Source organism: Chelonoidis abingdonii, chromosome 10 (genome assembly GCF_003597395.2).
Source record: "Chelonoidis abingdonii isolate Lonesome George chromosome 10, CheloAbing_2.0, whole genome shotgun sequence".
Taxonomy (NCBI): domain Eukaryota; kingdom Metazoa; phylum Chordata; order Testudines; family Testudinidae; genus Chelonoidis; species Chelonoidis abingdonii.
Window position 1 is genome coordinate 58,329,343 of NC_133778.1, and position 26,774 is coordinate 58,356,116.

A 26,774-nucleotide genomic window follows, 5' to 3' on the forward strand; every position below is an offset into this window, starting at 1 on the left:
CCCCCAGGCTGATGAGATAAACTCTTAACATGGGGCAGGGTTTCATGCTAGATCACAGAGTCATAGACTGTAAGGCCAGAAGGGACCATCATGATCATCTAGTCTGAACTCCTGCACATCGCTCCCACTGAACCTTACCAACCCACTCCTGAAATAGACCCATAAGATGAGTTACTAAAGTCTTCAAATCCTTATTTAAAAGACTTAAAGTTACAGAGAATCCACCATTTACTCTAGTTTAAACCATCAAGTGACCCATGACCCATACTGCAAAGGAAAGTGAAAAAAAAAATCAAGAGTCTCTGCCAATCAACCCTGGGGGGAAAATTCCTTGTCAATCGCAAATATGGAAATCAGTTGGACACTGAGCATGTAGGCAAGACAAGGAGGAAAAGCAGGAAACATCTAGACAACAATCATTTGCTTTAAAACCAAAGGAATTATCGTTTCACTCCGACTCTCCCTTTAAAAGAGAAATGAAGTGTTGTTCACTACCCTTTAAGGGCTTTGGCTTCATCTATTAGACCAAGTAGTTTATGATGATCCCAGAAGCCCTCACTGCAATTAGTTTTATGATATACACAGGGTCATATATTATCATCCTCATCCATCTCCTAAACCACGTATAGACCTTAAAATAAGTGGTACTCCATGTACTGAGCAGTCAGGAAGACTTCTGTGAAACAAAGTGCTGAGAATTAAGTTTCGGATGTAAAGTTTCTGGGTTCTCCACCACAAGACAACATATTGCACTTATTTAAAAACAGTTCTCTTTCTGGCTCACACATACCCACAATATCAGCCATAAGCTCCACGATGCACTCATCTCCTAAAGCCCAGGGGCGTTTACCACTGAAATGACCATGAACACCTCTGAAAATGAAGAGAAACAAATGATGAAAATGTATTCTGTTCCCTTTGGTACATTGCCAACAACACTAACTCATTCCGCCTCACTGTGGGGCTTGTATAATCTGAACACAGTACACTTATTATACCACATGAGCTCGTAGCAAATAGAGTCACCAACAATGAATTTACTGACATCTAAGAGGGGTTTTAAAGACTGGAAAATATCTAATTCAAAATTTTAACCAATAAACAAACAAATAAACCCCAAAATTTATGTCTTGTTTAGAAAACCACAAAGGGCTAGATTACACCTTTGTCACAAGCTCTGTATAAATGGGCAGCACATAGTTGCACAGTCTCAGGAGCAGACTGGGTACAAGATGGGAACTTGGTGGGGCTTGCTGTGTGTGTGTGTGGAGAAGAGAAGTAATCTGTACCAGCCATATACCTGGCATAGTTGAGCTGGCTGGTGCACTGGAGCAGGCACTTCCCATCCCTGCCCACCAACTCCACACACGTGAGGGAAGGGGACTACTGACTCTGCAATGTTGCTTTCCTACCTGCACTGCTAACAACAATTCTGGTAGCCAGCGCAGAAGAGTAAGGGATGCTTTATGGCTGCATAGCATAAGCCACAATCTAGCCCAAAAGGAGCATTTACATCGAAGGAGGGCTACATAGGGTGGAGGAGGAAGGATAGGAGGGTTTCCTTGCTGTCCTTGTCAGAGATGATTTACAGCCTCCTTGAATAGAAAAAGCTTTGCCCACTTGAATTCACCATATTGCACAAAATGACATTCATGTGGATGCTGTATATTCAGGTGTGAATTTGCTCCAGACATTTCCTTTCTTCCCCCTAAAAAAATATTGAGAGCCATAGAACCGCAGATGCAAATGTCCATTGAATTTGGGGGGTGTCTGAAACCCTAGCTGGTATTTCTAAATTGTATTTTGAAAATGATTCCTCTTTTTATGGGGACCAAACCAAATACCTGTAGCATTTGGAATGTACATCTGAATCTGAACTACATTGTTTGAAGTCATCTCTGCTACAAACACTGCAAAAAGATAAGTTTGTAAGGTAACCAATGTACTTACAAATCTATGCATGCAAAATTGCAAATGTTTAATTACAAAATAAATCAATATATGAAAAAATAATATTGGTGTTAATTTAGGGGAATGTTATTCCTGGATTCCTCTCTCATACACTGTACAATTTTCCTGCTTACAAAACACCAGAAGGCATGTGTGGAATCTGAAATACCAGACTGCAGGTGGCTGAACTGAAAAAGAATAAAGCTGCCTCAGAAGAGGAACTGGGCCAGTGAGGAAATGTGTGGAGAACAAGAAGAACCAGAAGGTGTGACAAAAGTAAAAAAGAACCATGGTCTAAATAAATCTTTGGAATTGCAACAGGCTTATGAGGTTCCCCCAAATTCAGGGGAGCCTTCTGGCATATGAATATATCATCAAACATGTTGTATGAACTAGTCACCAACTTCAGAAGGGCTCATACCCTTTCCCATCTTCTTAAAAAATGTTTTCCCCAAGCAATTCCAAACCGTCCTCCAATCAATTTTTGCCCGGCAGCACTGTTCTTCCACACACATATAGACTTTTTATAATCCTATGGTTTCTGACTGACATGAGCCACGTTTACACTTTAGCAATTAACTGATTCAGAGCAAAGAACAATTTCTGAACAAAACAAAGATATGTGTTACCCATCTCAGTCCCACTTTGCTCAGGAAGAGCAAACCCTTGCACTGGCCCCTATGTAGATGCACAACGGAGCAAAGATGAGCAAAGACACTGCCATCTCCCCCATCTTGTTTACAAGCAGCTCAATCTGGCTCTAGGATATTAAATGAGAAGAAATCTAACACTGAGACCAGAGGATATCACTTCCTCCCTAATGCAAATACGATCTTTATGAGCTGGGCTGAGGCATCTTTTCCCATCCTTAAAATTAAACCCTAAAGAAATAATTTTAATAGGAAATGGGCATTATTCTTGTAAGTAAGTAATATTACCAATTTGAAAGATGAGGAAACTGAGGCAGAGATTCTAAGTGACCAGTGGTTTTGGGGCAGAAGAAGTCAGGCTCAGAGCCAGGAGGATTAATATGGAAGAGTTTCTAGGCTGGGCTCAGTCCATAAAACAATTTATCTCCGTCTCTGTGCAGAGGATAACAGATAGACAGCCATCACTAACTTCCTTTCAAAACTAATCTTTACGATAGAATAGCAACCAACCAAGCTTTGGTAATAGAGATTGTTGATGGGAAAACAGAAGGATTTTCCTTGGGATGAATTATCTCCCTGTCCTCACTGGATTTGCAGTTCTGAAAAGGGCACACCAGACATGGCTGAGTGGAAAGTAACAACAACCTATGGGATTTTCTTCTTTCTTTATCTTTCTCCCATCTATAGACATTAATGTCCTCCTAAGGTGAAATTACTGGTGAAAGGTCTCTTCATCAGCATGTTCTGTAACACAATTCCAGAACTAATTTCCAGTTTACTCGGAAAACTGATATGAACCTTAGACACTTTTATATTTTATTTTGGGAGGAAAAAAACGAAAATAAAAGCAAAATGGAGAATGGGAGAAGCAGTATTAATTATTATTATTCATATTATTATGGAACAGCTTTCAGCCTGTCTCTTTCCTGATGGCCAACATAAATGCTAAGAGACAAAAATTATTACAGCTAAAATGGTACTTAAAGGCATATTCTTGGCTCCTTTTTTATTTTAATCACATAGAACTCTGTAGCCTTTGCTGATGGCACAATACATTCTATTACACTTAGGTTGTAAAATTCTATGCTCTGCCTCAGGGAATTTATCTTTCTGCATATTATGCCACCCCATTCCCAAGTCTAGTAGACACTGGGGATAATAATCTTAAGGAATTAGCAACAACTGCAGTTCTCATGGCATTCTGCTCATTGGACATCAGACAGATAGCCTATTGTCTCATTTTGTTTCTGCTCTACCCTTAGATAGTTACAGAGATTTAAGTGGAGGTACCCAAATAAATGAACACATGCCTGGTTCATCAAAGCACATGAGAAAAGCTGATACAGCATCGACTACAGAGTTTCTCACTGAGAAAATTAATATTTGTGCAGTTGCTTGTCTGTTTGCAATTTGGCATGACATCATAATGCCATTTTCCCTTTAAGATCTTTGGGGGGCTGTCCCCCCAGCTGATTTAAAGTTCACTAGGGACATAATCAATCTCCAACTTCAAGGGTCTTCTGGTCTCATCCAAGCTTGTACAAGAGGGGCAGGAAGGGAGGGGGAGAGAGAGAGAGAGAATCCTTTCCTGTCCCAATCATCTACAAACAAAAGGAAGGATCTTCCTTTGCCAGTGTTTTATGCCAGTTATTTTATGAGCCAATACACATATTTAAATTTTGATTATAGTTTCAACTATAGAAAGAAAGGAAGAAATGCATGGAGATGAGAGTTATATGGAAGAGTAGGATAAGAGCAAAACCAAGAGAAACAAAGCAACAGGACATTTAAAGCTCTAACAGAGGGGTTCTCAAACTTCATTGCACTGTGACCAACTAACCTTCATCTGACCAACTGTTCCCTCTAATTTTTTCCACCATGTGTGGAATGACTTGTTATGTGTCCCAATATGAAGGTGATGTGTGACATATCACTTTCATATTGGGGCACACAACAAAATTTATGTGGTGGGGGGGGGGCCGCAGGGTTCAGAATATGAGACAGGGCTCAGGGCTGGGGTACAGGTCCACCTCCTCCACCGTCTCCACTATTTGGACCCACGTTGCTCCTGGACTGCAGCATCCTTTACAGGACATGGCCCTCTGGCTGTGCCCCAGCCTGCTGTCTCCCACCTCTCGGGGAACAGGCAGTCCTCAGTCCTTCCACTTGCCTCAGTGGCCAACTGCAGTCTCTAGTCTAGCCCCTGGCTTCAGGGGCAAACTGCAGTCTGGATTTAGGCCATTCTCCTCATAGGCAAGTAGGGGTAAATGTGGGGGAACCCAGGCCCACTCGCTACCCTGGGTCATGGCCCAGGAACCCAATAGCCAGCAGCCACTTTCTACCCTTCCTCCTATTCCTGCTGCTACTTTCCCTGGGCCACTTCCCCATAGCCTTTAGCACCTTCCATGCCCTGGCTTCAGGGCCTCGTCTGACTGCCACGCCCACGCCACGCCAGCCGACGCCAACGCCACGCCACGCACGCCACGGCACCCACGCCACGCCTCCAATCTCCTCTGCAGTCTTTCCCCCTGCAGCAGCTTCTTTAGTTATATGGGCTGCTTCCAGCACGCCTTCTCTTGATTGCTCTCCCAGTTGAGCCCTTTCTGATGCGCTGGGTTCTGCACAGGCGCATCCCTGGACTGCCTTATTATCTCTTCTGAGGGGCGCCCCCCACCACAACAAGCTTTCTCTGGCAAGCTGTGTGTTCTTAGAATTGTATCATCTAATCCTGATACAATATAATCAACACATGATGTATAGAAAATGCTGGTGCCTATAGAACGTATAACTGCATTCCATCTGTTACTACCAGCCACACTGTAAATAAGCCTGTAACTAATGAGACTGCCCAAAATTGTTTTACAGATTCTTAACTTCTCTGACCTCCATCCATACAAGCCTGAACTTGAGTGTATGATATTTGTGATGTTAACCAAGAGAGGGCTGGTCGAGTGCCATGGCCAAACGTGTGCAACTGATCTATATTATCATAAAGCTTCCTCCAACGTGTGTTAAGGCAAAAGAAGAATTCTCTGCCTTCAGTAAAGCATCTGCTAATTCTCTATCAGCTAATTTTTCTGGGGATATTGACAATTTGGTTAATCCTGCCGCTGTAGCTGGGGTGATTCAAGAATCTTCCATTGGCAAATTATATTACTGCACATAGAAAAAAGTTGCTGATTTGGCGCGTGAATTGTCAGCATTGGAAGCAGGATAGTATTGTGGAAGGAACAAAATACTCATTTGAGTTCTCAGACGAGTGTTCTGAGTGCCTGGCAAATAGATGGTAGAATCTGCTTGTTGTGGAAACTGTGTTCTAGATCAGGGTTCAACAACCTTTCAAGAAGTGTGTGCCGAGTCTTCATTTATTCTCATCCTAATTTAAGATTTCATGTGCCAGTAAACATTTTTAATGTTTTAGAAGGTTCTTTCTATAAGACTTCCAAGCACGTCCCCGACGTCTAAACATATAACTAAACTATTGTTGTATGTAAAGTAAATAAGGTTTTTAAAATGTTTAAGAAGCTTCATTTAAAATTAAATTAAAATGCAGAGCCCCCCGGACCGGTGGCCAGGACCTGGGCAGTGTCAATGCCACAGAAAATCAGTTCATGTGCCCCCTTCAGCACATGTGCCATAGTTGCCTACCCCTCTTCTAGATCCATGCCTTATCCGGCTGATGAAGGGTGGGGATGAGGGAGCAAGTGCAGGGGGAGTACTACAGCCAGTAGTAATGGGGACTGCCAGTGCTTCTCTTAAGCCTGCTGCTCTTAGAGGCATTTCTTGAGCACAGGTCATAGCAAACCACCACTTAACACTGACAATCTAAAAATTGCCCTGTGTTGGCAGCGCCAGATTTCCAGTTAGACACAGTAGATCCATGCCTAGGGCTCTGGCATTCTAGGGGTTCCTAAAAGTTAAAATTTGGTTTTAAAAGTTTCATTTTTTACAGAAAACACAAAGGTCAGATGTAGGTGGTGGGTGGGGGAAGGGGCAGACGCTGAAGATGCTGTGCCTATAGGCATGGAAGAGAGAACTACAAGGTTTATTTTCCCATCTTTAGAAAGTGGATGCTTCAAGAAGAGTAATATTTAGGGAGGGTGGAGTATTTTTCATCACCTCTGCTGTGCTGTGTGGTGTAATTAGTTACCACCATATTTGAGAGGATTGCTGTTAGTTCCCTGTTTTTGTATTTGCTTGATTATTTTTCAGTGACTGATTTGGATGCCTAGAGGATGAGATGGGCACCTTTTAGTTGTTTGTATACATCAAAATAAATAATAAAGGATTCAAGAAAAGGACAGGAAGACTAAGGGGGTGCAGGTGAGTGGGGTCAAAGGACCAAAGGGAAGAAAAGGAGACAGGGACCAGTGAAAAGGAGAAAGGAACAGAACAAGACTTGGAGCAAGTTGGAAAGAGCCAACAAAGGGGGTAGAGAGAACCAAGGCAAGAGAGGAGAAGTTTCTAGTCTCTCCCTAGACCCTAATCTGTTTACATGCTTTAATCACATGCAGCTAAAGATATTTGCTATTCTTCCTCCGATTGCTGCTACTGGGCAGTGTTCCTTTGTTGTCTTGCTTACCTGAAAAACAACCAAAGCACTACAATGAGAGAGCACTGTTTGAATGGATGAGCTTTGAAATTTATTGAAAGGAGACCCAAGATACTAACACACTGATAGAAAAGGTGAGGTACTGCTTTACAAGACAGCCAGGATCCCTGAGAGTACTGCTTGTGTAAAATATTAGATTTACTTGCTTTCATAAGGATACATCTCATTTGCATAATGATATTTATTTGAGTCCTTTTATTTATTTATATTACCTCACTTACCCCCCACTGCAAAATTTTAGATTGCCAACACACAGGCCATTAAACAGCCATCAGTTGTAACAAACCTCACATACTATTTACCTGTCCTGGCATTTACCTAGTCATGCTTGGTAACCTAAAGGTAAAAGGCATCATAAACCATTTTGAATGGTTTCAACTATCTACTCTTTCTTTTTACTTTTTTTTTTCCTTTTGCATGCTGACTTCTCCAAGCATAATCTTCTCTACTCTGTTCTATTTTGTACTGACCCTATTTTGACATTCTCAGTTGCCTTAGGTGTCTCTATAGCTAACATGGTGATATAGTTTTTTAACTTTCTGCTATTTACTGAGTAAGGTGTTTTGGGCCAAACTGTATTTTTCGCAAGAAGCCTTTGTAGATTTGTTCCCTCTGTTCAGAGGGTTTGAAAACATGTTTACCCAGAAATTTTTTTCTAAGGTCTAGTTTTTGTTTTGAAGGCATTTTTGAAATCATGGAACCTCATGCTGCATCGCCTTTCCTTTTGGATTTTTATATTCATTGAGTGGTAAAAAAATCCTTCATTGTCACAAACAGAAGAATGGAAAGCAAACCAACAAAATTAGACCTGAAATATGCTCTCTCTGCATCATTTTACAGAGAAGAGTCCTATCTGACTTTAACCTTTTGAAAGAAGCCAGCCATTTCCGTGATAAAGTACGATAATCATACAGAAATAGACAGGGTTGCAATTTTTAAAAACGAATACAGAAACTGCAGAGCTGTGCTGAATTAATGGCCAAGAGGAAAGAGTGTTTCAGAAAGTTCAAATTCATTCAGAACAACTTCTTCCTCCCTATAAGAATGCACCTAGCTATTGTAAGTTGTAAGCCATTTTTATTAACTGCAACTTTCATCTTTTAAGGAGTAAAACAAGCAAGTGCAAACATTCCACATTTACAGTGTAATGTATATTATTATGCTTCTGTAGCAGCCTACTATAGAAAATGTATCCAGTTAGTAGAACCTACTTTCCCCAGTCAGCCTCCCCACCTTTCTCCTCTGACCACTCACCAGGAACTCACATCTGTTCTAGCCATATCCTTGTGGTGTGCTTCAGGGGTACCAAGAGTTCTGTGGCACCTTACCACTATCTGGCTTCAACATGAAGCATTCTTTTCTGTGCCTGCAGTAGCTCAGCTTCCTGAAATCAACAGCCTCTGGCCACACAAGCACTGCCATCCAGGTCTCTGCAGACTTCACTTTTTCTGCGCAGACTAGTGATAGGCACACACCAACCCCTGAGCGCTCGGAGTGCTCGTTGCAGTGTCCAGTCTTTAAGCACTGGACACCTGCAGAAACTACCAGGTAAGCTGTCCCCAAAGAAACAGCACATACACCAGCTTGTTAGAGTCAACAGAACTTCAATTCTAATATAACATTACTGCACTGATACATTTATAGTGAAAACAACCAGAAGTTGTTATATATGATATAAGAGATAGTGAATGAGGACAACAGAAACAGAAACTATTACGTAAAAAAGATACATAAAAAGCAAACCTGGGTCTACACTTATCTATGGTTACCTTTCCTATTTAATAAAGAAGATTTTCCCCCCTACGATTCAGTCTTTTGCTGAGCTAGCTGATTTTCAGTCAAACTAGGATCCAAGTATTCATGCCTCAGGGAATGGGGAAAAATGGTGTCTTTTTGCCTTTGTCTTATACACCCAAAGTTTTTTATTTTGTCCTCGGAGTCAGGATGCTCCCCTCCCTCCTTAGGATTTATTTTCTAGTGTCTTGTTTCCTGTTGGACTTCCCACACCCCTCTTGAGTCATATGTAAATGGGTCTTTCATTGTTTTGGCCTACAATCTGCGTTCCCTCTAAGGTGCATGCTTACACGGCTGCCCAAGAGGACATCAAGGGCCACGCACCTAATTAGTGGAGCCATACAGGCGCGCAGCCATAGGTGTACCTTGACCCTGAAGGCGACATGTAAGAAGGTGAGGTGGGAGAATACAGGGTGGGTGGAGGCAGTTGGGTGAGGTGGGGAGCTTGGGATGTGCAGGGCTGTGGTGGCCAGTGAGAGAAGCCTGTACCCCAGCCCCATTGCCAGCCCCAGGGCTGCGGTGGCCAGGGCCTGCCCCAGGGCTGTGGTGCGGAGAAAGGACTTCTCCCCATTCTGGGGCGGCTGTGGAGAGAGCTGCCCGTCTCTCTCAGCTCCAGGGTGTCTGCGGGGAGAGACGCTTATCTACGCCAGCTGGGGCTGCTGTGGGGAGACAGCAGCAGCCCCAGGGCTGAGAGTGCCTCTTCAAATCCCCTTGCTGCAAGGTTTGTGAGGTCCTCATAGAGATCGATGTAGGTGCCAGAGTCATCCCTCTGTATGACCACAGCTCCCACTAGTATCATTTTTCCACCACAGTGGTGTTCAATGTGATATCTTTTCTCTCTTGGGCTGCCTCAGCTTCGTCATGGTTATAACTTTTTAAAATTATATTTAGGTTTTTTTGTTTCTACTTGTGGTGCTCATCCGCATGTTACCTCAAAATTGGTATTGCACATAAAATTTATTCTGCACACGGATTGGAAAAATTAGAGGGAACATTGCCTGCAATGCTTAATCTACATGGCTGACAGAGAGACAGGTGAATCAAAGTCCTTTGTCAGATCCAAAACCTGTTTGTCATCTCTGCCTTGGATGCAGATTTTAAGACATATTTTCAGTACATATACATAATTCCTTAAATATCATCTGTACATACATTATGAGAATCAGTATGTCAAATTTGTATTAGATACCTCCCCCTTAACCCTCTTTGGATAAATATCATGAAAGCAATGTATTCAGCGTAGTGAGTCTGCCAAGCCTGTTAGGAGTTTCTGTTATGGAACAGTGAACCTTTTAGCAGTTGGCACTGAGGGGTTCTTAAGGTCAATATACTCTACCCTGTAAAACTCCTTTTTTCTTCTTTTCCCAAATAACTCACTTATCTGGTTATTCTCTTTCTTCTAATCTCTGCTCCCTCATTATCATTTATCTGTTTCCTCTCTCCTCTGTTGCAGTTGCCCAGGTATATGTTGGACACCTCAGAAAACAGGCTAAGATTCTATGCTCCAGAAAGCATACTATCTAAATTTAACTTGACAATCCCTTAGGGAAGAGGAGAGGGAGGAAAAGAGTGACAATAAGGTAACATGAGAATTCAACAGTTCAATTCCTTCTCTCTCTCTAGTTTCATATCTTTTCTCCCTGCATATTTCAGAAGTAAGTTTTTAAGTGGGACTGAATGTGCCATCTAATTTTGGTGTGGCAGTGAAAGAAGATACAGAAATTATAGCAGGTTGAAAAATAGAGGCCCCACTCCTCTATGGAAATGGGTGATTTTTCACTGGGAAAAAATTTGCTGAAGTTTCTCCATTTTGAATTTTCCAGTGGAAATAAATTCACTGAATTTTCCAGTGGAAATAAAATAACATTTTTCACAGAAACTATATGCTTTCCTTGAAAATATTCATTTAGCTGAATCCCTGGTGTAAAAAAAGGATAAATTTTTTTTGACTAGTCCTAATATAAAAATTTGTATGAAGAAAACTAGAAGATTGCCGTAGTTGAAGCAGCAGATAATAAAGGTATGGAGAAGGGATTTGGCTGCTAAGACGGAAAGGAAGGGACAGACTTCAGAGATGTCTTTAGAATTCTTGTCCTCTGTCTTTAGTCTCTCTCGTATTCCGTTCCTCTAACTTCTTCCCCATTCTGTCTCTTCTCTTCAATTTTAAAGTGAACCCGGTCCCATTAGTGGGGCCGTTTATGGTGAGAATTTTCCAGGTGTTCCTACATCAGATCCACATTGGAAGCACTTGCACTACTTTCTATGGCTCTTTGCACTTTTCCCATAGTGCATGCAGTGTGGTTTAATAGAGCTGTAATGTAATGTGCAGAGAGCCCATCTTGATTATCACTCCAAAAGTTTTTTTTTCTCCTGATGATGATAATAGCTCATCTTAATTAATTAGCCTCTTAGAGTTGGTATGGCAACTTCTACCTTTTTATGTTCTCTATATGTATGTATATCTTCTTACTATATGTTCAATTCTATGCATCTGATGACATGAGCTCTAGCCCATGAAAGCTTATGCTCAAATAAATTTGCTAGTCTCTAAGGTGCCACAAGTACTCCTGTCCTTTCTGCTGATAGTAGTGTTGCTACTAGCTGTGGCAGAAGGAGGTCCCCATTTAGTCACCTGATAAAGCTGTTATCTTTGAACCTCATTGTTCTCAGTACAGCTGCACAAATCGTGAGCCCAGCAGCCACTGCCTTACTATTATTTATTATTCAATTGCAAGTTTAATAGTTTCTAATAAATTCCCCTTTTAAGCAGCACATGGAGATGTTTGTGAAGTCCCCAGTGCTGTAATTTCTCCAGCTTTTCTTATGCCAGGTCCATTCTGTGGTGCTAGTTCTAATCCACGTTCAGCTGCTTGCTCAGACTCTGCTATGGACAGAAAGTTTGTTCTTGCCATACAGAACAAATTTTCAAGCATGGTATTGGAACAGCTGGGGAACAGCCAACACTGGCAGCCATACTGCCTGCGCTGAGGGTCATCTAAATGGGCATTTGCCTATTTTAAGGATTGCTGGGATGAATGATGAGCAATGAGGAATACTAATAAGAACATCATGGGAACTGACATTTTACCATGTATATTGGCAAGTAGCAGTAATTATATGAGCATGTGTTCCCTCTATGTAAGCACAACTGAATTGTGAATGGAGCAAGTTAAAGTCTGTAGTCTGAAGATGTTCCAGGGGAGCCAATTGGGAGCCTCCCTCTGTCTTAACCAATGAAACTCAGGCTAAAATTCTCTCTTCTGGAAGTTTCTCTTTGCCTATTTTCCAGCTCACCTTTTAAAGATTCAAGTTATGCTAGGAAGACACTGAATATGTTTTACCCTTGTCTTGTGAATGATTTGAACATAACAGTCTCCTAATAAAAGGTTTTCAGGCTAGTTCTCCAGATAAAATAAAAGGTTGCCCCCTGAAGCAATGATGGCTAATGTTTTACATATTCTTTAATTACACACCTTCTAGCCCACATATCCAACTCTTCATCCAGGTAAGCTTTCACTTTTTTTGGCTGAAGTCCGAGAGAATTCCCAGCAAAGTAGATGCAGCTTTCATTTTCATTCACTAAAGTTGAGTCAGCTGGGAAGGAAAAAAATAAAACAGCTCAATTATAACTGTACCATTATTCAGACAGTTGTATCATCCCCTTCCACCCCAAAGAGCACCAATTTCCTGATCAATGGAAAGATCAAATAAATGTATTAAAATACATTCTAGAAACAAACACTGAAGTTACATTTCTTTGTGCAGTGATTTGATTTTAGGGCTATAGAAAAACAGCCCTAAAATGACTAGAAAATCTCTCTTGTTGTTTGGTTTTGCAATACTTCATTGAACTGAACCAGTAGTACATTTGTCAGAAGTAAAGACAACTTTGGTAACTTCTTAATTAAACCTTAAAAGTCTTTTTAAAAGGATAAATCAGACAGCAATTTTAATCTAATCTGTTTTACAGATGTTCAGTGCCTGTTTTTCATGCATATTCTTTTTAACATGAACGATAGAGTGGTGTAAATATTATTCACACTTCTAAATTGGTTCTATTAACTGTTCCTTTGTTATCCAGGAAGACAATAATAGTCTCACTAAGACTAGAGAAAAGAATCTTATTCAGAATTTAGAGCTGTAAATCTCATTAGTATGCCTTAAATTCCAATCAAGCATTAAAACAGGTAATGAATTAAAAGCTAAACTGCTCCTCTGTTCTGCAGTCCTCTCTTCAGACATAAATGCCCACTGGCTACTGATGCAGAAAGCTGGCCCTATCTCCTTCCCACATTGTTTTACCATTACATATATGTTATCCTGTGGATTCTCTTTTTTTGGTTATCAACTGCAGATAGGGCTTGGGCCTGGGCCTGGGCCTTTTTCCTCTTACAAAATGCTGATCATTTCCCTTTCCCTGACATCTTTAATGCCACATTGCACTGTAGCGGCTGTCCAAACTATGCTTATTTTTCAGCACCATATTAATTATTCCACAGGTTCTCTGACTAGCATATTGTAAAACCATGACGTTACACCAGTGACTACTATTCCCCTTTCATTCATAGAGCTCTTCATTTTATTAGCTTACGCTACTACTTAGCTCTCTATGTAGCTGTTCTGCACCTCCTTTTCTTCACACCATTGGCCCTCAAATTATTTCTGGAGGGGCTTTAAGGGATAGGCATGGATCTGTATTGCAATGTTCCAAAATACTGAAGGAATGTTGCTAAGCACTGGAGCATAGTAGTAACAAAAAGACAACTGCAGTTAAAACATGTGCCCTTACATAAGGCTGAATATAAAACGATACATACACTATAAAAAGAAATAGATATGATTTATATTCAAATTAATTAGATATGATATAGTAACTGTTTTCCACACTTACTTGAATGATTCCAACAGATCAGATTTAGTAACATATATTCTTTTGCACACAGAAGTATAACATTGCTCTATATATAATTTGGAAATATGCTTCCAATGATTTACGGGCACCTTTAATCCAAGACCAAAAGCAAGTGCTCTTTCAGTGATGATCAGTCTAAATGAAGGGGAAATATATAATTTTCTCATTAGCCAAGAAGGAGCTACTGGCTATGCTGGTACATTATATAGTTCTGTGCCTTGTTGTAGAATGCTGTAGATGGTCAAAGAAGAGATTAGGAGGTTTACCGTTAACTTTCAACATTTTCTTTAAGAAATTATAGTTCAGCAGTTTTAAGATGAGGGCATCCCAACAAAGCAAGTATAATGGAGACTATGCAAAGAAGTGCTTAGAAGCCTGAATATTTATCCAACTTTTCCACTGTCATTTCACTCCATTTGTTCTACTGAACCCTCATCCATATGCTTGCCAAACTCTCAGAACAACGTGACATAGAATTAGTCTGTTGGCAGGTTTTCGCTTGATTTATATAGTGTAAACAGTTATTACAATTTACATTATGATAAAGTTAAACTATCATCATGATATTTGACACTTTCTAGAGTACATAATATTACACCTGTCTCCCATGGATATTCTCATCTCCCTCTTTCAAGACTATGTTAAAACCTCATTGTAATGTTTTATGTATATATATAAGGAATACTTGATGGCTAATATCTGTAATGACATTTATCTTCAGAAGCGAGTTATCTAGGATCCGCTCATGTGTGAAGATAAATGTCATGAAAGATCAGTCATTATAGTATATCTATATAATGTAAATATTTTTTTTACCCCTGCTGTTCTTCAGGACAGGAGCTGTATTTCATGACAGTTTTTAAAAAAAGATAGAAGACTCAGGACGTGTGAGAACAATGGGTTCTGAACACTGTTAAAACTTTTACTGCCTTGTACATTGATGTGCTACCAATGAAACATGTAACTGCCGTGGGGCCTAGATACCATGGTGAATGGAGTTGGGGGTGGAGTGGGGAAGAAGAAACAATAATATTACAGGTGTGTTAAAGTAGAGAAAACAGAATATAGAAATCTCCTTAGAGTTGTGTGTATAGAAAGAGATACTTTCTTGGACTCCAAGTTGCTGAAATATTAAGCTGATAGGTGCCCTAGAGATACTTGGGACAGAGGCAAAGAGAGAGAGAAAGAGGTCCATACCCATTTGCCTCTCTTCTATGCATCATGGGGGACATAAAGAACAGAAGTAAGGTAATCAGCCCAAAATAGGAGCAGAGAAGAAAGAAGGTATTCAGAAGAACCCCCCAAATGTGCATGTGCCAGAAACCCCTCTGTGCAAACTCCTTTTCAGAGCAGATGGACCACAAACAACCATGCACCATACTGTTAGAGTAAAATATCCATGATGTGGGCTCAATTCTACTTCCATTGAAGTCAGTGACAAAGCTCCTATTGAATTCAATGAGAGGAAGGATCAGTTCCCACCTGCACATATAGAGAACTAGACTGGATATCTCTCCATGGTCTGTGACTCATCAGAGGGGTCACAGAGTGCAGCTTTGCTAAGGAATCTAATGACAGTATGGAAACAAGCAAATCATGTTACCAGTATTTAGAAGGAGCAGGAAGGAGTAGGAAAGCAGAGATACTTCCACACATTTGTCCAGAGATTCATGGAATTCCCTCTGTCTTCTACTATGGACCTCTACCTAACTAACAGTTCAGGGACTGGCCTTTACCCTATATTCCCCTGTATTTTCTGATGTGCCACCTGTACCTGCACTTGCAGAGGAATATGCAGTAGATTATTTGGTAGCAGTTTTGTGGGCAAATATTTCTTTCTATGTGTTGTTACACTGAAGGTAAACAGAGTTCTTTATTTATTTCATAATGGACACATTTTGCAGAAAGAAGCTAGTTATAGATCTACTAGGTATCAACTTTGAAAATTTCTTGAATTATTTATTAAATATCTCCTGGTAGCTTGTAACAGCAGGAAGGAACAAGTTTGCTACATAGATTTACCATGCAAGGAAACACATGCTGTCCTTGACGCTTCTAGAATTATATTGATTTGAACTGATGTGTACTTTGTGCTTAGACTTGCTCATGAGAGATGTGAAACAGATTTGGTTTCCTAAACCAAAACTGAGATGATAGTAAGTGTGCTGCAAAGGTGATTATTTCGTTCTCTCTTTATAGAATTTCAATACCGACATATCCTTTCAGACAGCACCCCGTTACGAGCATGGCATTGGTATCGGCTGCATAGGGGTGAAGGGTCTGTGTTGACAGTCACTACTAACTGAAGGATCCTTTGTGGACAACAGTGGTTGGAGGTGGGAAAAGAGGTAAATTAACTGAATTATTAATTAACCTAGTAGCATCAAGTGTCCTTAGTGAAACAAGAAACTTGCTCACCAGCCCTTGCAACTGAATATAATGTGCTAGTTTAAGCCAGCCAAGATATTTTATACTAATCCTCTCATTAGAAACCATATTGTAAACATTCACCATTTAAAACATTCACTATTTAAAAAAACAAAACAAAACAAAACCTTCCAGCATGTGCCCTACTGATAACAGCATTTACAATATTCCTCATTTGAAAGGCTTTGTTACGAACTACTATTACTGCATCCACAAATAATATTATTCACTTATTCTTGTGCCTGTATCCAGATGCTAGATCCATGGTGCACATATGAACAGAGTGAATAATAATAAATAATCACAAAACTCATATATCTTTCTTACACCCTTCTCTGAGCTTCCCAGTACATTCTGCCCACTCTTGTTTAGATTGTAAACTGTTCAAGGCAGGGACTGTCTATGTTTTGTCTTGTGCACCACTCAGCCTATAATTGGCACTTAACAAAAAACAGGTAATAGCCTCCAATTATTCATCTGTCAATATGAGGCAATTGGATATGTCCAGATTATCATTCCTAACATTTGTAATGTGAATAGGAAGTCTCCTGTAAGACGGATTCATTTCTGTAACAATGGTTTTACTGTAATCACTTTGGGAAAGTTCAGATGATGTAGGGATTTTTTTTTTCTGAACTGTGTTTTAAAATAAGAGCCATATCTCAATAACATTATTCATCCTGAATAGTAATTTACTATTACAGCAGTTCAATGATTTACATGGGATTATTTGTGGTTACTGTCATGAGTAAAGGTATCAGCATTGCCCTACATACATTGGTCAAGATGATACACACATTATTAAAATTCTACCAGTGTTTTTGTTTGCCCTTTAGCTATAAGTTTGTCACTCATTTCTGCTGTGCTGGTCCCAGGCCTGACATTTAAATGCCAGACATGTCTGTCTGTAATTTAGAGTCCCTTCATAGAAATGAGAAAATAATGCAAAAAAATTAAAGTTATTTTATCTTCAATTATTCACTTGAATTTAAGTATTAACATCCTTGCCTCCTATGAATATCTACTGATGTGTTTGCTGGCAGGATTATTTGATGAAACAGGGAATATTAATTGAATATTGTAAAAACATTGATAAAAAGAGCCTTTTCAGTATATAATTATGAATTTTCACACAAGAAACCTGATTCTAACATTTACGTTCATCCAATCAGTGGAACAGAAACACGTTGTGACTTTATCCAATGAAAACAGTTTAAATTTGTAGTGCTCCCAACTAGTTGTTTACAAGCAAACTACAGATCAAAAAGTTATTCATAGACATTTGAATAACATAGACAATAGACACTATTAATAGAATAGTGCTTCATTTCAAATGACTATATTCGGGAAAGTCTTGCTCTATTTGCAGACAATTCATGAACAGAACAAGAGGAGCAATTGTTCAAATAAATGGTTTATACTGAATTACTTGCCCACATCAAATCTTTTTTCCTAAGAGATAGCCCTGTATATTTCCCTTAGGATCCCGTATTAATTTTCTCTTGAGTCCTAACAATATTATATACTCTAACATAAGATATATACTGTCTCTTCCATTACCACACAGTAGTTGTAACAAAATACATAACACTAAACTATGTTGTACTGAAGAAACAATCGCTCAGAGCTGTAAGTTCTTAGAGACACTGCAGTTTCAATCCATTAGATAAAAATGCTTTTACCTATAATTTTCCATCAGTCACTGTATTGTTCAAAGAAGCAGACTGACAGCATAAGCATTATGTAAGTACTGTATTTTCACATTTAATTCAGAATGGGAATGAGAGCATAAAGTATTCTGTGCCAGAATAAACTGATGGATTGATTTAGCAACACTGAAGACGTACTGTGCTCAGATATGTCTGCAATTGCTCCATTATCTTATAAGTGACAATAATTTCCAAAGATTTATGAAAAAACATATGCAGAAGATGCATAACTCCCCAATATAAGTATAATTCTCACTTGGAGGTAGATCCTTGACTTTTGGAATATGGAAACATTCACGGAGGTGTTTCAGCTCATCTTCTTCATCTAAGTGCAAAGCAAGTTTCTGATCTGCTGGACTGCATCCTAGCTGTGCGGCAGTTTGTTCTAAAATGGTCACTGGGAACCCATGAGAAGATGAATCCATTTTCAAGTCACTTAATTTCACCTTAAAATGAAAAACATCACAGTTTAAATTCTACAGGATACATATTCTTAAGGAGCTGACAAGAGACCACTAATGCTACTTCAATTTACACCAAAGATTTATTTGATTCCAAGCTTTTATAAAGTGAAATATTTGAATGGGATGGCAAACTACAATTGATCAATTCAAGCATTTACAAGACAACATATTGCTGTACCCCAAAGGCATCTTTCCCCCAGATAGAGTGCTGTTTCCTATTTAAATTATATCAACAGCTTTCTAAGCTCTACTGCCGCACTGACACTGGTAACAAGTTCTATAGCGTCCTTCACATTTGCAGAACTCAGAGCCAGGGGCAGCATTATTATTTTATTGTTTCTGCAATCTGTGTCTGAAAGAGAGCAGGTGAAAGAGAGCAGCTATATGTGAAGTTGTTTTCCAGTCTGTGCAATCTTCAAACTCTTTCAGCTTTTTCACTTACTAAAATAAATAAATAAATAATGAAAGGGAGAGAAAGAAAAAGGAAACACTGATGGCAGACAAAGGCATGATTGGAAGTGTGTTTTCTAGAACAGGATTTGAAATAATATTTCATTCTTACTAGACCACATACAAGTTTATGTTTAACATTATACTTTCTCTGCTGTGAGAAAGAGAGGGGAAAACACAGGCCCAAGCAGTCAACATGACAGACCATATTTTCCAGAGTATGCAAACCACAAATGCAACATCTGCAATCCCACTAGTATTCACATTAAAAACAGAGACACCTATAATTAATACATTTTTGATACATTTTCACAGGCTTATTTGAAAATTTAGCCTAACATCTTTTTTGTCAAAGAATATTTGCCTTTGAAGTACTTTTTTGTGAATTGAATATTATGAATTTTATTGTCCAGGTCTTACTGAGACCCTACTATGTTCTGCAGCCCAAGGAGCACTTGGAAAAACTGACTTAATCAGCTATTTGGGAATTGGCCCAGTTTAAAGAAAGCTCCACGCTGCTAGAATGCATTCTATGTCATTCCCTTTAACAACCCCAAAGGAAAGGCTGCTATAGATTACACACTAGACCAGATCAGCTCTAAGAATTAGGGAAAGAAACTGGTTTAAAACCACTTTTCCCCACCCACTCCAACCATACCAAGCAGAACTCTGGTGCAATTGAGAATTGGGCCTATATTCTTCCACTCTTCTTACCGACATATACCTCTGGTAAAAATTATTTCACCATAGAGTAATATGGCCAAATAACCTCCTGCAAATTCCTCGCTTTATTGATCTAGCTTCATTGTTCCATGAAACTACAGATTCTACAGTGATAGAGAGAGACAGAAACTCAGCCAGACACAAAATCAGTACAGACGAGATCTTTTAGTCACAGTGCACCATGTAGATGCTAGAGGTGGGATCCATGAAAGCACTCAAATGCCTAATACTGGGGTTTAATAATATAATAATAAGTCCCAGTTTTGGCTTCCCTGTGATCCATAAAACTGCTGCTGAACACTGTAGGCACCTAAACTCACTTGGTGCCTAAGTTTTTAGGGTAAAAATTCCCTAGGCATCTGTGTTTCTACTCTGGGCATACATCCTATTGCCTTACATTAGGTGTCACGATGCCTAAGAACCAGAACATTTCACAAGCTGAGTAAGACAGGTTTTTGGCCATCTAGGCTGTCTGTGGGGCCTGATCTGGTAGCTGTGCTAAGAGGCTGCCTACTGGCTCAGGTCCCATTCAAAATCTGGCTAGAGAATAAGGTGGTAATATAACTGCTAGTCTAGTAGCTAGTGCACTTGCCTGGGATGTGGGAGACAGAGGCTCAATCCCCAATTCTCTGCTCAGGTGGAGGGCAGGGGGAAGGATTTGAACAGGGGTCTCCCTCCTCTCAGAAGTGGTGGTTCCTCAATTTTCCTGTTGAAGCTGTTCCACTGTAGATAAATAATGAAAGTGTTTGGAGCAGGGGGACTGGACCCAGGATTTCCCATCTTCCAAGCAGATGCCCTAAGTACTGGGCAACAGAATCATCCTCACACTATCTGGCCCAGAGACTGTCCTATTGTGGATACGTACTTAAATAGGTTAGAAAGAGCATGATAACATGGACAGCAGTTTCTACATAGTTTAAGGCTGGTGCACATGGGAGACTAGTTTTATGTACTGGTCTTGTTTGAATTACATAGAATTCAATTACTTATTGTCTCTACACACACATACACACACAGGCTCTCACACACACACACACACAGGCTCACTCACTCTCTCAACCAGCAGACACACAGTTCATCTGATAAAAAGAGAGAAAAGAAACCAAAAAAGAAAAGGTTGATATTTAACTTTAAACTTCTCACATCTTACAGTTTCTCAAACCTTCAGGGTGGTTATTTGAAGCAGCTGGAAAAACAGTTGGTGATGTTTTGTTTCTAGTGACTCAGCTTAGCTGATTAGCATTAATGGACCCAAAGTCTAGTGGAATAGGAAGTTATGTATGCTTGACTGTGACAAGTCTAAATGTTGCTGGTATGACCAAGCTCCTTACCCTTCAGTGGTCAGCTGTTGAAGGGAAACTTTGGCCTTCTGTCAAGTACTGTGACACTGCAGGGCCAAGACTAAAGATTCCACCTTTGATAACACCTCTTATGGGTTATAATTAGATCTGGGCAAAAATTTTTAGACCAATAATTTATTTGCCAAAAATTGCAGATTTGGTTAACTCAGAAGTATCCATGAATCAGATATAAAGTCAGCAAATAGTGTGGACTGGGAAAGAAGGTTAAGATTCACATACTGGCCAGAAGGGGTGGTTGGGGTGCTGGTGCCCAGTTTATAGCCTTTAGCCCAGTGGATAGGACCCTCACCTAAGGCTGTGGAGACCCAGCTTAGAATCTCTACTCTGAAGCAGAGATTTCAACCTAGTTCTCCTTCCTCTCAGATAAGCATCCCAGCCGCTAAGATGCTGGCTACTCTGGGGTAGGTCTCTCTCTATCTCTCTTGTTGAAGCTGTTCCACTTTGCATAAAATACTTGAATGTTCACTGGACCTGAGAAAGAACATGAGATTGAATCTGTAGGCTGGTAGATATGACTTTCACCTGGGAGAGGGGAGACCCAAGTTCAAGCATCTACTCCCATGAATATTTATGTGCACAATGTTGAACAGCTTTGACAGCAAATGTTGAGAGACCCTGCTCCCCACAGCTTACCTGGGATGTGAAAATTTGAATCCCCACTCCAGCACAGGAGAATTGAATGAGGGTCTCCCATACCACAGGTGAAATTCCTAAACAGAGGGCTTTATCACATTACCACCACCACCTTTTCCCTTTCCTTCCTGTCCCACCTTTGGTGCCCTTTCAAAAAACAAAAGACCCCCTCAAAAAATGGTTTACTGCAAACATGTGTTGTTCTATCCAGAACTAACTATTTTGATTGGCCAAAGGTTTTTCAGTTCAACCTCAATTTTTTTTATCATTATTATTATTATTTTGGAAATGTCAGTGAACCAAAAAAGAAAGAAAATCAGTTATTTGCCCAGCTCTAATTATAACCAGGTTTTGCCTCCCCCAAAAACTCTTCCTGGAATCCTTCAGAGGATCAGAACAGGGTTCAACCTCTGGAGCCACTTGACACTGACCAGTTAAATTTGATTTAGTAACCTTTATAAAAATGATGATTTTTCCCCAAATTTGCTAAAGCTCCTAAGAGTCCAGAAAACCCAGCTAGCCTAGTTGATAATGTTGGGCATCACTGGCATTGACAACTCTGCTCTTCTCCAAAAATACCACATGACAGAGGTGACTTCTGTGTTCCAGATTTTGAATTCCAAAAATTGTTGCCTCAACCATTAGTTCAGAATCTATGTTCCAGTAACTTTCACTTAAAATGCAGAAGAAAGTCTCAGACAGCACTGAGTCCCATAGGGAAGCCCTAGGAGGCAGCTGTAACTTAGGCAGCCTGGGCCCTAAATTACACCAGGGGCCTTCTCTCTAGGCCTAAGGTGATTTAAAGTCACCTTACACCCCACCTACCTCTTTTCTCCTAGGCTGAGAGGTCTGTTCTGCCCCTCTTAGAAGCACAATACAGAATCTTACCCTTAGACATTTTTTAATAAGGTCTATATATGCCTGTTGTAGCTTTCCTACTCAGATTTGAACCTTAGCGTTCATAAACTGAGAAGCTAGCATGAACCCTCTAAGCTTAATTACCAGCTTAGATCTGATATCGCTGCCACCAGCCAGGAATTTCCAGGGCCTGACTCCCTCGGGTCTCCCCAAACGTTCCCTGGGGGACCCCCAAGATTCAGATGCCCTGAGTCTTACAACAAAGGAAAATAAACTCCTCCCCTTGTCTCCTCTTTACCCCCTCCCAGGCTTCCCCTGGAAGATACAGCTTCAAGTCCTTGAAACACAAGCACCGAGAGATTAAGTATCTCTCCCCTCCCCCTCCTTCTTCCCCTGAGGCTGTTCAGATCCACCCTCCGTAGATCTAACACAAAGAGAATTTCCCTTCCCTTCGTTCCTTAGCCTACGCCAGAGAAAACTCAAACGCGTCTTAAAGAAAGCTTTATATAAAAAGAAAGAAAACACATAAACATAGTCCTCTGTATCAAGTTGACAATACAGGGTCAATTACTTAAAAGAAAAATATGAATAAACAGCCTTATTCAAAAAGATATCCAATTTAAACATTCCAGCAAACTACACACATGTAAATACAAAAAAACAATAAGGAGCTTACTGTCTTTTCTACCTTTGTACTCACAACTTGGAAACTGAAGAATTAGAAGCTTGAAGAGAAAATCCCTCTCATAGCCGGAGACAGACAAAAGACCCCACACAAAGGGACCAGGACACACCACAATCCTCCCTGAGCTTTTAAAAATCCGGTTTCCTGATTGGTCCTCTGGTCAGGTGTTTGGTTCCCTTTGTTAACCCTTTACAGGTAAAAGAAACATTAACCCTTAGCTATCTGTTTATGACAATGCCCAATAATTATCACCCTGAATTAATGACCATGGTACTCCAGATGACCTTTGCCTAATAAGCAAATATCATTATTCCCAACCCCCATTTGAGGCATGGTCCAAAGCCCACAGAAATAAAAGTGGGTCCTTCTATTAAGTCCAGTAGAGTTTGGATAAGGTCTTTGGTTCCCTGTCATTGCTGCATTTTGCTATACCTGATCAATGACTTCCATTTATTAAGATTCTTATTTATATCAAGTTTTGACAGCAAATTAAAAAACCCCCCACAAATATCTAGAAGCTAAAAATGAATAACTGTTTGGAGGTATGTGATGTGACATAAACATTATGAAATAAGATAAAACTACCAAAATAAAATCAATCAAAATCCTATTGAGGAATAAAATCCCAGAAACCCAGTTCTGAGACCAGAATGAGTAAACATTTCTGTCTTTGGAATAGGAGTTAGGCTTGCTGGATGCTAAACTATGAAAGCCTGTGCAGCCTTTATGACCGGCATAATTGAGCATCCTAATTGCTGCTGACAAAGCCATGCAATTATTTCATACACTTCTCAACATTAATTTGTTATATACTATATGCCCAGCAAATAATATTTCTTTTGTAAACACTGGTTTACCCAATTATTGACAGCTAACTGAAAAAAATGTGCTGTATTCCTCTCCAGTTGAAATTCAGAGACCCATTAATGCAAATCTCACCTTGATGAATTCTCTTCAGAATTTTGTCAAAATGGGGCAAATTTTCACTAACTGAAACAAAAATGGTCAGAACATGGCTCATTTTTTTTAAATTTAGTTGAGATGATGTGATTTCCTCCTCTGCTTTTTCCCCTTTAACTTTCTGATGCCTATTTGGCTTTCTAGAGACAGCATTTCTTCTCTATAACTGAAAAGAAGTGATATGGAACTAGGGTTACTGCCTGGCTGGTGTTTGACTGACCTGGTCGGCTTTTTTATGGATTTGCCAGTGGACAGAACAATAATTTAATCTGCTGGGGTTTTTTTTAAGCGAATCTAAAGATTTGCAATATTCTCACAATACACAGGGATATCTAATATTAAAAGTTTCTGTGTCCAGTTAAAGATGCTGCAGTGTTCAGACTTCCACAGGTTAAGCAATAATAGACCAAAACTGTTGAAAAAACAGCAGTTGTCTGCCCACCAACATACACATGCACCACGCATGTGTGAGAGAGGGTTTGAGTCACGCCAGAGTGAGGAGACATGCAAGGCATTTTAAATCATGGAAGATCAGGGCAACAATGCGAGTGATCCTACTACACCCCTGAAAAAAACAGCTCACATCAGAAACTGCCCATTCAATGAAAACAGGCTAAAACGAAACAGCAAAGACTAGCTGGCAAAATTTGCTGCTAAAACAAAACCCTTTTTGTTATCAATGATGTTATCAGTCTTATCTTTACATGTTATCCCTCTGGATGTGATAAGTGGGCTGTTGTGAGGGGCGAGGTTTGCAGAGTTGCTTTGTGGTTGGGGTTACAGCAGGCTTGTCTTCTGCATTTTTTTTTTTTTTTTTTGCATTTCAAAGGTGATAACCCTAAGTGAGACTCAGTTTCTTTCAATGTTTCTACCTGTATTTTCCAAAGTATCTTCTGTTTCTCCTCTTTCTCCCTTGTGGACTCTGCTGTCTGTTTCCCCACACCTCTTACCATTCCCCCTTTTTACTGCCCCCCTTGCCCATGATTCCCTATCTGGCCCTAGTTCTTTTGTTCTTCTCTTACTTAATATCATTCTCCTCCTTGTATGTTACCCACCATCCCACACACAGAGATTTGATGAAAAAGACTCACCAGTGGCTACTGGCAGTCTCCTGTTTTCGAATAGAACAGATACAGCCAAAATTAAGCAAGCTGAAAAACAGTCATTATATAGTCTTTCAGTACAAATATCAGTTTTATTCTTATACTTCCCATTTTAAAGCTATAAAACAAACACAAATGCCTCTAACAGCCGTGTGGATATTTCTCTTTTGCCCTTTATACATAGTTTACTAACTGAAAAAAAAATCTCAAAGGAAATAACAAACCATCCTATCAAACTTACAGGGAAAGGACCTTTAGGTTTAATTATAAGCACTATAATTTGATTATTTTAGATCAATTTTATACTATTTTATAGTTCTATTCTCTGCCTATATAATTGTATCATTATATCTTCTTTATTCAACCATCCCCCAAAATTTTCCTAAAGTGTTCAGAGCTGAATACTCACGGTACTTTCCGCCTAACACGGTACTGCCGCAAGCCATAAAGTGAATCTTTACTTAAAGCTGAATCACCCTAACCTCTTAACAGAGGTTATCAAATGAATAACATTTGTTCCACTTTCTGCCCCCCAATAGCAGTTGACCAGGTAGCCAAAGGTAGTTTAACCCATAGAACTTTGACGTTTTCCTGGCTGCTGGCCAAATAAATGTTTAAGAGAGTCATATGCATATCCTGTAGTCTCAAGGGTTAAAAGATGCCAGCTGAATGCACCAATAGCATTACTACAAGTGGGAAAGGACTACTGAACTACAGAACTGCAGCCTTTAAAAAAACAAAGTTAAGTACAAGGGTCTGATATTGCAACTCTTGTGCAAGTTAGTAATTCTTATTCATATGAGTATAGTTTGCAAGATCAGTCCCTAAAAATGCAAGCCAAACAATTTGCTTTCTAAACTTACATCATCCTAACAGGGTTTTCAAAATACTGCATTAAGTTCAAGTAAGTTACAGAAGTAAAAGTAACAGAAAAAATTCTAAATATAATATTCACAGCATGACTGCTACAATATAAAGACAAACATTCAGGAAACATATAATTATATAATTAAATAAGTTACACAATACAGTGTCACATCTTCAGCAACAGAATGTGACAGACTGGAATTACAATAAGCTCAGTTACTTAAAGTAACTTAGGCATATTTTGACCTTAACATCAAAAACTGACACAGTGTTAAAAGTAATTTCACACAAAGCTCATCTTTCTATTGCATAGTAAAACAACATTACCCTGCAGCTAGCAGCCATTTCAGACAAAGAATAAGGAAGTTCTTAAACACTCAAACAAACAGCTTTTTCCACAGACCTGTTTTTTCTATGTAAAGACTGAACAGCACTATCTCTGAACACCTGGCCATCTGCAGTTAACCAGAAGTCAGATACATGAAACTTATGCCTCTTACCGCAGCAAAATTAAATGCAACACCAATTAAAAAAAAAAACAATAAGCAATTTAACTTTCTCTCATGTAGAGATACATTAATGGATCCCTGCTATCAGATTAGGGTATGTTTACATT

General features: G+C 39.6%; 1 protein-coding gene across 1 annotated transcript in view; it reads right to left on the minus strand.

The window, feature by feature from the left end:
• Positions 1-26,561, minus strand: part of KYNU (kynureninase) — an 86,843-nt gene extending 60,282 nt beyond the window's left edge. Inside the window, exons 1-4 of the mRNA XM_032788795.1 lie at positions 26,486-26,561; positions 18,311-18,500; positions 12,480-12,600; positions 791-873 (exon numbers count right to left, since the gene is read on the minus strand). Of these exons, the coding sequence (XP_032644686.1) occupies positions 791-873; positions 12,480-12,600; positions 18,311-18,500; positions 26,486-26,503 (412 nt within the window). The 5' untranslated portion in view covers positions 26,504-26,561. The remainder of the gene's footprint in view (positions 1-790; positions 874-12,479; positions 12,601-18,310; positions 18,501-26,485) is intronic.
• Positions 26,562-26,774: the final 213 nt, after the last annotated feature.